Here is a 16,974-nt window from a genome sequence, read left to right on the forward strand (position 1 = left end):
GTTAATTATTTAGCCATGGAGCCGGGCACGTATAATGATGATAGAGATGGACAAAGTACCAGCATCTGCCCCAGAGTTAGGATTATTGGACTGTGTGGGGCTAAATAATATTCCCGATTTCAATATTTAAAAATTTAAGTTTAATGAAACGCAGGTGAACAGAAAGTGCAAATGTACATTTGTACAACATGGAGCACATCACCACATCTTGTCCGACGTGTCGGGATCAGGCAATGCTACGGCTGTGATGCTCGCCCGCAGGCCAGCCAGATAAACATGGTACTTCATGAATCCCTACATGGGGCTATATCCAGCGACTGTGGCGGCCAACGCATTAGTGCGCTATCATCTATAGTTGAACGGCGTTCCATTGTTGTGTTAGAGTGGCATTCAGGTAGTCCTAAACAGCACGGTCGTAATGCGGGTTTGCGCCATCTTTCTGACAAATTAAGTCTGTAATATTTTCCCAAAGCTGTGAAAAAATCCATTCTATTGGGATGTCCAGGTAGCTTTTACCAGAGGGAGTAGCTTCCACAAAATAAAGGTCCATAAATCTTGTGAGGTGCAATGGCACAGAACACATTCAGTGTAGCGGACGGACGTTCATATAACACAACTGCAGGGGAATTTCCCGCACCCCAAATCTGTATGTTACGTCTATCCACGAGGCCAGATAAGTAAACTGTTCGTTCGTCGCTAATTTGGATTTGAAAAATCCCTGTACCATGCGTTGTGGCAGGTTCGAAGTGCACGGTGTTCACAACGGCAAGTTGAGTGATTTCAGAGTTTGCAAACACTATAATGATATTTTTCCGTAGCTCTCGCCACATTGTCGTCTGCAGAATTTGTAACTCTCGGCTTGCACGGCGCGTGGACTTCTGAGAGCTCCTTGCAAATGACGCATGCATACGTTCCACTGCCACGTCATCGATGGACAGACAGTCCGTTAACTTTACCTTACAAATGCAGCTAGCTGCTTCAAATCGGGTATACCACTTTTGAATCTACTAATTGTAAGTTGCGTCCTGTCAAACATTATTCGGAAATACCGTTAAATAACGGTAACAGACTTGTTTACATGGTAATCGAGAATAAAGAATGTTTCCTGATACCTTCTAACCACTATTTTCGACTATGCGATTGGACCGGCACCTGGCGGAATCCAGCGCCACGAGGATGGAACGGTGGCACAGAAATTAAACGTTTCTTGAGATGTTCGGTCAATTATCATTAGTCTTGTCACAACTCGCTCATAATAAGGCTTTCAAACCGAGAACTTCACTTAGGATTGCGCCGTAGTATTGGACATCGTGCACTTGCAGTTCAACATGTATGGGAGCTGTGGGCATGTGTGCGACGAACAACAGTGGGGGAGATTCGGCGTATCATTTCGATGACCTAGAGTGACTCCCGAGCAAATTCGATGAACTGTATTGTCGCGCGTTACGCAGCATAGTGTCACTAATAGTTCGCTTACGAGCTCATGATTCTGAAGCAAATATTCCAGGCTGATGACATCACGTCCTATTTAGTGATGAATCAATGTTTGTCTTTGACAAATGATTCGTCGCAATCGTGTGCCACAACGTGCCGACAAGAAGCACTGTCGACCAGTCGTTATGATTTGAAGATATATTGGTTTTAATGTGAAGTGGTGATGGGGAGATCATCGTTCATGATTGCTCAACTACACTGGTTGTCTCACTCACGGAAAACATTCAGCACAATGAAGCTCCCCACATCACAACTTTATACCAGTCCAATAACTCATCTCGATACATGTATTGAATAACTAGCATGAGATGTGGAACAACTGGCCCTTAAGATGCAGTAATTCCGGAGGAAGTAATTCAGTCCGTTATTTTTGTCCCATATCGAAGAATTTAACAATGCATTGCGGTCCAGGTGTACTAAAATTTGCTGAGACAACTCAAAAATCCTATGAAGTGAGAGGCCACAGACTGATAATTTATCACACCTGAAGAAAATATGATGCTGATGAGAACACCGAAGAGAGACACGCCCACAACGTCATCCAGACTGGCAGCTGCTATGATGAGAGTTGAGATACCGTTGTCGACACTGAAGCCCCTCCTCTGGAGGCTGTAGAGGCAGGGTATGACCACAGCGGGAGAGATAGCTCCCATTACTGCCCTGCAAATAGTTATCATTCATTGATTTACATTGTAAGTGAAACATGAGGAGTGATAAGGAAGCTCAACATTCCATTTTTTTATCCTTTCAAAGAAGAACGTTCCTCCACTACCATAGTTTTAATAAAGGAGAAAATGACGAAGTTAGGATTGCATTAAGAGTCTGTACGGGTTTACAACTACTTTGAGTCAAAAGTCTAGAAGTCAATCCAAAGCTAAAATAGACAGTTAAAAAAAAATAGGGGAACATGTTTTGTAACGTCTGGTATGTGAACGTTAATTTGGTAGATGGTGTTCCAATGGTCGTAGAGCATACCTTGCGACCTTAGCTACTCAGGGTATGTCAAATCGAAGTTGTACTCTATACATTAAACTGTCAGGTAACACCTCAAAACAAAGTGAATAGCGGTGAGTCCGCGTGTCGTTGTGAGATACACAGACTACTGCGGTCATTTGAGCACGTTGTATGTAAACCAGCACATCTCATGGGACATCTTAACAAGGTTCAAGTCACAAGCGCCGTCAATTTGATCCAGGAAGGATGGACTTTTCGTCGTGTTGCTGTGGATATCAATGTCTCTCCGTCAGACATTCAATGCTTGTAGAATCGCTACAAGCAGACAGGCCAGTTCAAGGAGGGTTGGACAAGGTCGTGGACGCATGATAACCCCACAGGATAACCGATATATGACCATCTGTGCGTTGCGGCTTAGTTCATCAGCTGCCAGAGAACTGCAACAGGACCTCACGGAGGTCACTGGAGTCACGATATCTGACCAGACAGTAAAGAACAGGTTGAGAGAAGTGTCCCCAGACATCCTGTTTGAGTGCCCCGTTTAACGCAGCTCACCTTCTGTTTGCCCGTACCCACGTCAACAGGCAACTTCGCCAATGGAGACCTGTGTTGTTCACAGACGAGTCCACATTTCCCCTGACACAGCGTGATGGACGCCAACGTGTATGGAGACGCCGTGGTGAGCAGTACATGCCAAATGTTGTCCAGGAAGGCGACCGATTCAGACAAGGTTATATGATGATGTGGGGTTGCATCAGTGTGGATGGTCGTACGGATCTTGTCGTCGTCCGTGGTAATCTTAACGTTGAGGGGTACATCGAGTAGATACTGCTACAGCATGTGTTAGTTGCTGCATACGGTGTTGGTCCTGAATTCGTACTTATGCACGACAATGCCAGGACTCATGCAGCGCGCATCACCTGAGCTGCCTTGGGAGAACTGGACTTTCAACATATGGAATTGCCAGCAGTGAGTCCCGACCTTAATCCCATCGAATGGGATAGGCTTGACAGAAGTGTTCGTGGGCGTCTTGTTCCACCACAGACTCTCCAAGACTTCGAACAGGCTCTCATTGAAGAATAGGATCTGATATCGCAACGTGACCTTCGTCGACTTATAGGGAGCATGCCACGTAGGTTCCAAGCTGTGATAAATGCTCGTGGACGACATACACCATACTGAAGCTCTCCAACTGTGGTAAAAATCCACCGTGGAGGACTGTTATCACTTTGTTTCCGCCCCTATTTGGACATTTCCGCCTGTGTTTTGAAAATGAACGCGCATCCGCCGATGTTCTCTTGTATACTTCAACGGTAAAGGTTTAGTTGGTAATATACCTGGGTGTGGTGTATTGTTTTGTGGAGCATGGCATACGTTCAAAGACATGTTCCCCTAATTTTTTGAACTGTGTAGTTAGGAAAACAGACACAAAGTATGACTATCTCTGGGAAAGATAACGACATTATTGTTTGTAATAAAAAATATGTGACTAAGGAAAATAGAATACAAAAATAAGCACTATTGTAAACAACGAATATATGTTTGTCCTGGTATGTACGTATGAGGGACAGTCAAATGAAAACCGAGCACCCGCTACAACGTGACCATGGAATGGTTTTATTCAAAAGTAATTACCAAAAGCGTTAATACATTTCCCCACTGGGAGACGAGACGATCAATTCCACTTTTGTAGAAAGAAGTAGGTTAGTGATGGATCTACAACCGCACCCATCCTTGCACTTCTTTGTCCAAATGAAACCGACATCTACGAAGGTATTTCTTCAGTTCGCCAAAAATGTGAAAATCGCAAGATGAAATATCCGGGCTTACGGAGGAAGTTGAGGTGTTTCCCGACGGAATCGCTGAAGCGTAGCCTTCGCCCGATTGGAAGTATGGGAGCGAACGTTATCATGAAACAGGATGACTCCTTCCGACAGCATTCCAGGGCGATTTGACTTTATGGCGCGTCGCCGTTTCTGCCAAATATCTTCGTAGTGCTGCGGCACCAGAAAACGAACCATACTTCTCTGCTTTTATTTGCTTGCGTCCATTTCTATCATGCCAGAAACTTATCATAGAAACAAGATAAAAACGAACACTTACCCCAGTTAATAATACAACTCTTGCCATTAGCTTCGTATCACTACGACTGATACCTTCTTCGTCGTCTTCGTGTTTCAATTGCTCGTAGCAATGTACAAGCATTTCTTGACCTGATGCTTGTAAAGGACGTAACCTTGGTTTCCTTTTCGGAGGAGTTCTTGCAGATTTTTCTTCCTTCTTAGACATCCCAATCGAATTCTGTGCGTATAAGTATGGGACGAAATAGGAACGTAATTAGTAAAATGATGTGCTCATCATTTCACACAAACTATGTTATTAAATGCATTATCCGAACATGCCACAATTCTACTTACCTGGTATTAGCCAGATAGATTTACAATCCCACAGAAAAAGAAAATATACTTTAAATATTCTCGCAAATGTATCGCTAGTGACTTTAAAGGCAATGCGGTGGCAACACGCAATTCACGCTAGAACAGATACTGAACGTTGCCAACGTGCCAGATTAACGGTAACAGTAAGACGTCGTATAGGCAAGTAGGGTCCCTAAACTGTATGGTTACCGACACTGAAAAAGACCCAACAGCAAGAAAAGTCACTATAAATCAATACCTTAATATTACAGGGGAGAAAGGGTAAGATTGCACCCTTAGGGTACGTCCTTACACGGGGACGACTATACAGCTGGACGAACACACTAGATCAGTCAGCACACCAACAAAAACATAGCCCAACAACTGCGTGCACCTGTGCACTGTCACTATGCAGTTCTCCTACCACACCGATAGCAGTATCAACACGTAAAAACAGTGTTGCCATCCTTCGCGCGGAATGTGTGTTGTGGTGTTCAACATCTGGGCCTAAAAATTATTATAACTACTAAAATGCACATAAAACACTGCTGATATCAAATTATAATTTGTAATGTGTTAATAGGCGAAAACATTTATAATATGGTTATTATGAATACCACTCAATGCGTGTATAAAACAATGTGTTTTTCAATAAAACAAGACTCACTGGTGATATGAAATTATAGAAGGGTGTATTGTATTCCAATCCTTTCCATCGCCTCCAAGAACTTCTCTCTTAGCTTTCCCATCAATCTCCCTCTGGCAAGTGTTTTTTTCAGAGTCCCACAGAAATAGGTTAGTGTATCTGAACTCTATCTTCATCGCAATCTGGTGTTAGCGTATGCCATGTCCACTGCACCAGGCATTATACTAAAATCTACAAGCGCTAATTTATCTTCATTGTTCGACTTGCTTCTTCTATACAATAATTACCATTACTTCCGTGACCTAAAGAATATTTCTTGAGACCACTTTGTCTATATAAAGATTCTGAGCTGAGGGTGAACTATAGGCTATACAGGGTGTCTCATACAAACTCGAACGAACGCACGGTGTTTGCTACTCTGCAATACGGCAGCTGCCTCAGCCGCGGCCGCCCTACTTTCAAGCGTGTATACAATCTTATATTAAATCTTACCTTATAAAAGATGTTGGAAGTGTCCTACTTACTGGGTCATACAGGCATTGTGTTTAATAATGAAGAAAAGTCAAACACAATATGGGTGATTAAAAACTGGGGATACAAACGTCAGCATCACAAAGGAATTGGGCGTATCACAGTGAGCGATTTCTAGAATTTGGAACGACGGAGAGAACATCTCATTTATTATCAAAGACCGTGTGCGACATTATTGATCACTTTACATTGTTGCTACTTCCTTCCTCGCTTAATATTTTATATTTTGCTGGCATATTGTTGCTGTGCGTACTGTGGAAACATTAGAAGAAAAATTTTTCTCAGCCCCACACCACAAATACAGTACTTGATTCACTTATGATTTTTGCAGTTTTTGCTTTTTTTCTGTTCATTACCCATGTAAATGTGTAGCCTAAAACTTATAGATGACATTTTTATCAACAAAATAAATAAATAGACAAACAAAAGACCGGTTTTTGCGACTATCGCCTATAACGACCCTTTATTGGCCGTCCCTTCGGAGTCGTTATAACCAGGTTCGACTGTAATTTTAGAGTCCAAGAAGAAACCGTAGGAGATTTCTGTAATAACCAGGGAAGACTTGTTCAAGCGACGGGGAAGCCGTTGTAGACAGTAATAAAGAATCATACAAAGAGAGGTGAAAAAGGACATGTATAGCATTTTGGGTAAATTGCGTGAACTCATAGCAGATCCCAGAAAATCACTAGATAGTTGAAAAGGAATATTTGGAAAATCTTCCCAATGTAAAAGGAAATATTGTTGTTGAAGTCGAAGGAAGGACAGCAGTAATGGCAGTGATGGTCAATAAAGTAATGAAGCAATGAGCCATAAATCAGCGAGAATATATTAAATTAGACCTGAAAATTATAAAATATTTTGGGAAGGTAGGGATGAAAATGTTTCGCAGAGTCATAGCATTAGCATGGAATATTAATAAGATACCTTGTGACTGATCGAAAACAGTAATTGCCCTTATCTATTAGCAAGGGAACAGCAAGGATAGGAACAACTATCCAGGTATTTCATTGATCATTATACTTAGCGATATGTCGACTGGCATTTTGGGAAGGAAGATGCGATCAGTGGTTGAAAGGACCATATTTTCAGTATGCACGAAGTAACTGAAAAATGTTACGACTGGAATGGAGGGTTATGTTTCGTAGATCTAGAGAAGGCATACGACAGAGCACCCAGGGAAAAGATGTTAGCTGTACTGAGGGATTATATGTAGATTAGTACAGGCAAAAACATTTATGTTGACAATTGGGCCATGGTGAGAATTGATGGTAGAATGAGTTCTTGGTTCAAAGTAGTTAAAAGAGTTACACAAGGCTCTAATCGTTCACCTTAGTTGTTTATTGTTTACAAGGATAATTTACTGAATAGTGTAAAATGGCTGGAAGGAAATCAAGTTGGTAGAAATATATTAAGCAGTTCGGGCGATGTCGGCGACGTTGTCAGATTGTGCTGAAAGACTACAGTATAATATCTTGGACCATGAAAATACTGTAGTTGCAGTGAGTGTGATATATAACAATAATTTCAGAGACTGAAATTACGTCAATAACCAAGAAGCTAAGAGAACTGGAACAGGTTGATCATTTTGAAGTGTTTAGGAAATTGATGTAGTATAATGAGACTGAATCAAACTGCAACAAAGTTGTAATCAACTGTATTATGTTTCAAAGGAGTCAAAACTATCCTTGTTGTATGTTTAGTCCTCAGCCCGAAGGCTGGTTGGATCCTCAACAGCTCCGCCATCAGCTGTCATAGATGGCCTAGGCATGACTGAAGAGGCGTACTAGGGAAATGAGGAGTGAGGTAGTTTCCCGTTGCTTTCCCCACTGAGCCAGAAGTTGCTATTACATATCAGTCTGCGAAGCCCACTGAAATGCATGCACCAACCGACCCTATGAGCAATATTTTCACACCATTCATAGCAGGGACGGCTGCAGAAGGAATGGCATTACTAGCATCACTCTTACCTCAGTCACTTTTATTTTGTCAAAGCCAAGGATAAAGCTGCGACAGATCAATGAAAGTAACAAGATTGCTCTAGCCTATACCAGAAGACATAGTGCACTGTAAACACTAAGTCCTGCCAGCAAAGGCATAAAACTATCCTTATCCTTGGTCTATTTTCAGACTGACTTTTCTGTATGGGAGTGAAAGCTACGTCGACTTAAGATATCTTATTCATAAATTAGGAGTAACAAACAATAAATTAGCAACAATTATCTCTTGTACAAGCAGATGGGTACAATGACAGGAGGGTACTCGGAATGAGGAGATAACGGATAAGTTATAAATGAACTCGATTGATGAGGCTATGTGCATAAACCAGCTTCGGTGGTATGGTTATGTGAGGCGAGTGGAGGAGGTTACGCTACCTGAGAGAATAATGAACTCGGTCACGGAGGGTAACAGAAGAAGAAGGTGAACGAGAAAACGATAGTTGGGCTCATATTTTAACGATTGAATGATGAGAGTTTTAGAGCTGCAGACTTGCAGATTGAATGTTGAAGGGCACAACAGTCTACAGTAAAGATGTCCCATAAACTATAAGACGAATAATATTACAATTTTCTTCAATGCTTTACGATAATATAACTAGTAACTAGGCTACTAAATCAAAATTTTAAGAAAAAATGTTTCTTACTGCCGAAGTTTATATACTTTCTTTTCAGAAAACGGTGCGTGTAAAATGAAATAATAAAGTATGAGGTTCACTGAAGACTTGTAACAGATGCTCGAACTGCCAGAAGTGTAGATGTTAGCCCCAAACATTCGTGCCGATTAGCAAACTGCTTTCGGTATCTTGAACGAGCAGGAAGGGCACGAAACATGCGGTATTAGGGACGTGTGGGACATCAATACAAATGTTCTCTAATGATTGCAAAGTCCAAAATGAAACAACACAATTGTTTCTATTATTTGAGATGTGATCATTTTGGCAGCAGGAGCAAATAGATACATTGTACTAAGAAACGTCCTTTATCCATGGTAGGTACCCCTTATGACATCAATCGCATCCTTGAAGCACGGGTTGCCTACCCTGCTCCTACAAAATTTTCAGTGCGACACATGACCACTTATCATGGAAAACAGTGTTCCCTCCCGCTTGATATTTCTGTGGACGATACCACGCACACTCTACAATTCCTTTTCCACATTCTGTTATTGTTGGTCCATACAGTTTTGTTTCAAGGGACGAACTGTTTCCCAATAAGACTTACTAAAAATTGGTATATAGAAAACATAAGAAAATTAATTTATGATGTAACCATCCAAAATCGTTTAGTAATATTCACGTGGATCCCTGGACGCTCTGGAATAGCGGGAAATATCACGGCAGATAAACTAGCAAACGAGGCAGCTGATGGACAAGGTCTACAGTATCATATAGCAATCCCACAAAATGATATCTGGATCCAGTTCAAGACATTTATCCGAGAACTTGGAATGAGCAAAAGCGCCAATAAAACATCGTTCTCAAAAGGACAGCACGCTAGACGTCACATAACTACTATAATAAGAGTTCGTTCGAATCATGCCCGTACACCGGAACACCTGTATCCTTTAAAGATTAAGGATTGCACCTTGTGTAATTGTGGTAATTATACATTCATTCATATATTATCATTAAAGTCTGTTATGCCTTTCAGTGTTCAGTCAGCAAGCCTCTGTGAATTTACTAAACGTCGCTCAATCCTCTATTTGCAACTAGTGCTGTGGCCTCATTTAGTTCTATACCTCGTATCTTTAAATCGTTAGAAACTGAGTCTAACCATCGTCGTCTTGGTCTCCCTCTACTTATCTTACCTTCCATAACAGAGTCCATTATTCTCCTAGGTAACCTATCCTCCTCCATTCGCCTCACATGACCCCAGCACCGTAGCCGTTTTATGCGTACAACTTCATCCATCGAGTTCATTCCTAACTTAGCCTTTATCACCTCATTCCGAGTACCCTCCTGCCATTGTTCCCACCTGTTTGTACCAGCAATCATTCTCGCTACTTATTATATCGGCACCATAAATCATATACAGTTACAGTGTAATAAATGTCAAGGATAGCAACAAAATGTCATTTCCAAATTATTATCGATAGGCTTTCAACTTCCTCTAAATGTTTCTGTCCGACAGCTCAATAGCAGAGTTGTTGGCAAAGAGTTCTAAAGACTGTAATATCACGATATAATATGAAAGATCCTGAATCCCTTATTTGTGATGTGTCATTTTTGTGTGCTGTAGTGCCTCTTCAGCATTATTTTAGGATGTGTCCCATCCTCACAGGTCTCTCTGTAGGCATCATCATGAGTTGTGGCTATAAAGTACTTCAGGCACTCAGCTCAGCGAGCCTTCTTCTTCCTTCTTCGTATTTTTTTGGACTTTCCTTGCGCACTACGTCCACTTACTGGTTTTATTTGAGTATTACTAACCAAAACTAATAAACGGAAGTGCGAAATATTTATTTCTTCTTGTTCCGTTGAGGCCCCTTGGACAACGTGGTTCCTAACTCTGGCGAGCTTTCTTCTTAGCCCAGTGTTCCTTCATCTTTGACTGTGGGTTGCTTTCCTTTCCTGAGTCCACTTCACGCCCACTCTAGGACCCAGTTTTAGCTGTCGGTGATGGAGTGTGTCAGATGTTCTGATCAGCACTCTAAATTTATCCCTGTTGAATATATATTTTGGATCAGTTTTTAAAAATTTTAGGTCATTTCGAACCAGTTTCGACCATTTAGTATTTGTCCCCTTCCCTCTATAATGGGTGTTGGAGGTTCTTGAGGTCGGACTCTTGTTGTCCATTCTGACTATGTGACGGTAGAAGACAAGTCTCCTCTTTCTCATGGCGGATTTTGCGCTCTCTAAATATTGGTAAAGCTCGTCATTATGCCTAATTCTTTTTTCACCTGTCTCTTTAATGGGTCTCATAATTTTTTCAGGATCTATCGTTCTTTCAGTTCCAAATTCCTGAGTTGGCTATTTTTGATCATGTTCAAGCATTCTGAGCCATACAGTACAGAAAGGCCTTACTACGGTTTCATAGTGTCAACGTTTGAGGCGAAGGGAGAGGAATGTGGACTTGTAAACGTTATTACAGAGATGGAAAGCTTTCTCCAGGTTGGTACACCTGTGGCTTTCATGGCTATATCTTCACTAACGTTTCAGGTTATCCATTCTCTGAGATATTTGTAGGAGTTAGTCTTCTTTATTACTGTGTCCCCATGTGGGACTGAGTTGGGTGCATCTCTGATATTGGCGATGAACTCCGTTTTGTTAATGGCAATCCTCAACCCTACTTTAGCTCCTATTTGACTGAGGGAGGGGAGTTGATATGTAGCTTCCTCCACACTTGATGCTAGGAGTGTGAGGTCATCTTAGAAGGCCAGGAAATTGATGTTTAACTTGTCCTTCTTGAAACCGATTCTCAACCCCGAGTTGTTTGGTACAGTTTCAGTCCATTCACGAATGACTTTCTCTAGCATACATTTGAAGATAATGGAGATAAACCATCCTCTTGCCTAACACCTGTTCTGATTTTAAAGCTTTAGGATAGTTCCGCTCTGAATTTTTCCTTTGACTTGGTGTTTGTCAAAGTAGCCTTTACGAGGTTCGGGGCCTTATTATCTATTCTCAGTATAGCAAGGGTATGAAAGAGATTGTCTGTCTATGGAATCATAAGCTTTCTGGAAGTCAACGAAAATTGCCACAAAATGGGAAGAACTTACATTCTTACAAGTGAGAATAGTTTTGAATTTCGGGATCTGATTTGCACATGATCTTGATTTCCTAAATCCTGTCTGATACTCTCCAATTCAGGAATCCGATTGAGCTTCTAATCTTGTGAGAAGTATCTTGGAAAATATCTTGGAAGTCACCGAGAGGGGCGAGATTCCTCTACAGTTGTTTAAATCAGACTTGTCTTTTGTGCAGAGAGTGGATGATAGCCCAGGTCCAATCACGAGGTAGTTTCTCTGTTATCCAGATGTCATATATAATTTCATACATACATTGAATGGAATCTTACTCTGCTTATTTCCACTATCCTGCGATGATACCATCTTAGCCTGCTGTTTTGTTGGACTTAAGCTCGGAAATGACTTTCCGGATCTCCTCCCTCGTTGGTGGGAGGGAATTTGGGTTAGGAACATCCTTTATTTCAGAGAGTAGTTTCTCTCTGGGTTCCTCTGAATTGAGGACGTTGCTAGGGCAGATGTGCAATCCACATTGTTCATATTCACCTTCTCATCTGGTTCCCGGAGATGAAGTGGAGGGGATGAGTACGGGGTTATTTGGGACCTGAGAGATTGGTAGAGGTCTCTTCTGTTGTTCCTTTGAAAGTATTTTTCTGCTTGGTCGATAATTTTCTTATTTTATTGCCTCTTAGCGTTTCTGATGATTCTGGTTGTGGATTTCCCGGTTGTTAGTAAGGTTATGTAGTTAGCATTACTCCTATTACTGTTGCACTTGAGCCATGCTTGTCCTCCCTCTACAATTGCATCATCACATGCCGTGGTCCACCATTGATGTTTGTTTCATCTGGTTGACGGGATGATTTTTGTAGCTGCGTCTAATATGGCCTTCTGCACTTGCGGCCAATCCTGTTTCCCTTTATTGTCAGCTAAGGTCTTGGTGAAGTCAACAGGGTCGCATGGAATCTTGGAAGTTTCGACTTTCTGCAGTTGGTATCTCTATGTCTTGTGAGAGAAATGAAATTAATTTTGTCCATAGACAAGTAGAGGTCTAAATCAATGTTTTTTCACTTCTCAGAACTTTGACGTTTAGCACTTCTTTGTCATTTCTTCTGCTAATGGCGACGTGGTCAAGTTGGAACTCTCCTAACATAGGGTTCGGACACCTCCATGTCTTCGCTTTCCTGGACAGGCGTTTAAAGGCAGCGGACTTAAGGACTAGATTGCAGTTCCTACATAGATAGATCAGTCGTTCTCCATATATGCTGGTTCTCTCATGGGCTGGATATTCCCCAACTATGGTCTTGAATTTTCGCTCTTTCCCGATTTGGGCATTGAAGTTCCCCATTAGGATTGTTGTGTGGTGTTTCGGTATCCTATCCATTGTGTCTTCTAGTTCTCCCCAGAACTTTTCAACCAATTTTCTATCTTTTCTGTTGGTATCATTGATTTGTGCATGGAAGTTGATAATCGTGTATGCTTTGTTGAGAGTTCTGAAGGCTAAGGTTTATTTTATAATTAGGAATATTATATCCTTCTACGGTACTATTCAGCCAGTAAGCCAGCAGATTACGACGTAGTGCGTGGTCAGCGAAAACTCTCGGCTGCTCATGGCTGTATATTGGCCACCTTCTGGAGTTGAAGTGTTATGCACAAGACTGTGTTATTAGTCGTGTAGTCTCCGGGGAGAAAATGATGGACTAGTTCCCAGACTGAGATTAACAGAAACAAGATCATTCTTGATTGATCTGCATAGAGCTTGCTGAGTTAGCGGTCACACATACCCAAGAAGGGCACCCCACAGCCAGGGTAGGTCGAGTAGGAAGTAGGCTGCCACCATCAGAGCGATGCCTTCCACCATAGCGGGTATTACAGCCAAGCGTAGAACCATGACGCTGAGTCGCCGTAAAGACGCAGGATCCAACTCCAGTCCAGCCGAAGTCATGATGATTGCAATTGAAGCTTTTCTGAAACAAGCATCAGCTAACATTAAAAATGAATGGGTGAATGAATGAATGAATGAATCAATCAATCAATCAATCAATCAATCAATCAATCAATCAATCAATCAATCAATCAATCAATCAATCAATCAATCAATCAACCAATCAATCAATCAATCAATCAATCAATCACCAGATCAGCATTTAGGGTTGTCACCATGGGATCAGATTCCCTGTCTTTTCTTAAAGGATTTAGATTGATTTAAATAATTCCCCGTCTTATTGCTAGATCCAACAAAGAAATATATAGGATAAATTCGAATATGCAAAATTACCTTAAAGGTACACTCCACAAAAACAATAAACAGACAGGTAAACAACATAAAATTCTAGAAAGTTTGTAGGATTACATATGGCGTCTCCTTGGCGTAAACCTATTGCCATTATGGCTATCCACAGCAGTAACAAAGCATATGGCACATACCATGGCGTACTATTCAGCCCATAAGCCTGCAGATTACGAGGTGATGCGTGGTCAGCACAACGAATCCTCTCGACTGCTATTCTTCTTGCAAAGCCGGTGCAGCCAGACAGCTCCTCAATTGTTCTCACGTAGGATCACTGGACCTTGGACGAGGTAAAACGGCCGAGTTGTCCGTGCGGTTAGGGGCGCGCAGCTGTGAACTTGCATCCGGGAGATAGTGGGTTCGAACCCCACTGTCGGCAGCCCTGAAGTTGGTATTCCGTAGTTTCCCCATTTTCATACCAGGCAAATGCTGGGACTGTACCTTAATTAAGGCCACGGCCGCTTCCTTCCCCCTCCTAGGACTTTCCTATCCCGTCGTCATCATAAGACCTATCTGTGTCGGTGCGACATAAAGCAAATTGTAAAAAAAGAACCAGATAAAAACTGACCCTTCGGGAATCGAACCCGAGACCTCTGGGTGAGAGGAGGGCTCGCTACCCACAGACTTCAGGGGTAGGTATATATGGTACATAGTAGCAGGTGCAGCAATAACACAAACACAATTTAATGCGCAGGCCTGCAAGTGATGGTATAAAATTACAATGTCACCATCCCTCGGACATTACAGCAAAGCCAGAGGAACGGTGTGTATTTTGCACAGGTTTTGTAGTCTGAGCACTGAAATTTTAATGGTACACTGTTCTGGATGGATGGCAATACTCTAACGATGGGCCATTCATGTTAAGAAACATTAGGCTGTCCAACCCCATTAATGATTCCAAATTGCAAATTTAGACGGATTCTTACTGACTATGGTTTGTTGAAGATAGTGATATTGTACCATTGTATGTTGATAGTTGATGTTGATAGTGACGAAAACGTTGACTCTAGATTATTGTATGTTTACGAGAAGTAATAAACCACGATCTGTTAGTGTTGTAACAAGCATGCGTTTCACTTAACACCCGTAAAACACATCAATGGTTGATTCCTATGGGTCGGGGAATGGGTGGTTATGCACTTCTCAACACATCCACTACCGACCACCAGGAAGGGCATCCAGGCGTAAAAGCTGCACATAATGAGCCATAGATTTGTGGGTGTTAGAAACAAGGTAATACGCACTGGGCTCTTCTGCGAGTCTATACAGACGGTACGCAAATCTGTGTGTACACTTAGCTTCACATATTCAGGCCGTGTTCCATTGCTTTTGACTCATTCTTCTCCTTCCAGTTTGCGGTAGGCTAGATCTTTCTTTACAATGACATAATATGGCACTCCACAAATGTTCGCGAAGTTCTCAAATGTCCACGTACCAACACGTGCTGTCATGTCGCAGTCCTGAGTTATACAAATTTTACTGCATGCTCCGATTTCACCACAAAAAGGCGGACGCTATCGCTTCATCCGACCTTGAAACCTATTTGGACCTTCCGACTCTGAACTCAGTTATTACATTTTTGCTAGTTTTGAAGGTATCGAAGGAAGTGCAGGTAGAAGAATATCAACTTACCTGAGAACGGCCGCTACATACTGGTAATTAGCTTCGAAATTAGCGAGCCCCGTGTTTTTGAGCACGACGCCAGCGAGCATCATCCCGAACAGGGGTGGCAGAGCCGCGAGCTCAACGATCCTCCCAGCGAGGTGCGCTGTTCCACAAAGCAGCATCAAGGTGAACATTTGTCCTCCAGGTGCTGCAGAGGGGCTGGCCACGCTAACGGCCACTCCCCACAAGGAGAGGGCCGCCACAAACACCGAGAGGTACCGGGAGACTCGCTGCCAGGATGGCATCCACGGCTGGGCCTCCAGACGACTGCAGCATTTTGCACAGCGACTGGAAAGAAAGCACACAAACACTCAGTAGCGGTGATTGGGGGGGGACTCCATTTTAGCTGGCTGAAATTTAGATTTTAAAAAAATGCAATTTGTATAAGTCCTGTTTTCTTATCAGCTAATTCTTTCCTTTATTTAATTATTAACAAAATTATTAGCGAAAATAGGCACAAAATGTCGTTCGTCACGGCTAACCGATTTGTGTAGCACCACAGCAAGTAGTGGACACCTTGCATGTGCTGTGAAGAAGGGTGGCAGGGGTACAGTATATCTTTTGCCAAGGTCATGGATATAGGTATGATTCAACCGCTTGCTGCGCGCATTCGTCAGTCAGGCAGTCTGTTTAGTGTCTGTTAGTTCCTTAGTGTGTAGTTAAATAATACTAAATGATTTTTAATTGTATAATCACGCCATACTTCTATTTAATTGTAATAAACCAAACCAAACCAAACCAAACCCCATGGCACTACAGCATTTGAAGGGCCTTAGCCTACCAACCGACTGCTGCTCAGCCCGAAGGCCTTCAGATTACGAGGTGTCGTGTGGTCAGCACGACGAATCCTCTAGGTCGTTATTCTTGGCTTTCTAGACCGGATTTAATTGTAATATATATGCAATATTGTTCATTTGGTGAAACTTTTATTGTATATTATTGAATCAAAATCTCAAAAAAAATGACATCAGAATGGAGTGATGTATATGATTAAGTTTTTCCTTTCTCTTCTTTCTCCTTCGTCTCCATAATGCTTGTCGCCATGGCCTTTACTGTGTTCCAGGCAAGCGGGCTCTCCAACATAATCTGAACCAGATTCCCTGGCGTCAGTCGTCGGCCAAGTTGTTAGCAGGCTTTCCTTCGTTCTTCTTCCCATCGAACACAGTAGAAGAAAGTGTTTTCTACTGTATCCCTTTCAGAACAGTACCGACAACCATCTCTCTGCGTCTTTCCCATCTTCATGGCGTATACGCCAAATCTTCCATGTCCTGTCAGGATCTGCGACAGATAGTAATCTACCA

The 16,974-nt window shown here is 42.1% G+C and overlaps 1 protein-coding gene across 1 annotated transcript in view; it reads right to left on the bottom strand.

Annotated features, from left to right (window-relative positions):
- LOC136877068 (sodium/hydrogen exchanger 9B2) overlaps nt 1-16,974 on the bottom strand; it is a 76,944-nt gene that overhangs the window by 33,862 nt on the left and 26,108 nt on the right. The window contains exons 3-5 of the mRNA XM_067150885.2: nt 15,641-15,961; nt 13,503-13,685; nt 1,979-2,154 (exon numbers count right to left, since the gene is read on the bottom strand). Coding sequence (XP_067006986.2) covers nt 1,979-2,154; nt 13,503-13,685; nt 15,641-15,961 — 680 coding nt within the window. The remainder of the gene's footprint in view (nt 1-1,978; nt 2,155-13,502; nt 13,686-15,640; nt 15,962-16,974) is intronic.

This window comes from Anabrus simplex, chromosome 7 (assembly GCF_040414725.1).
Source record: "Anabrus simplex isolate iqAnaSimp1 chromosome 7, ASM4041472v1, whole genome shotgun sequence".
Lineage (NCBI taxonomy): Eukaryota > Metazoa > Arthropoda > Insecta > Orthoptera > Tettigoniidae > Anabrus > Anabrus simplex.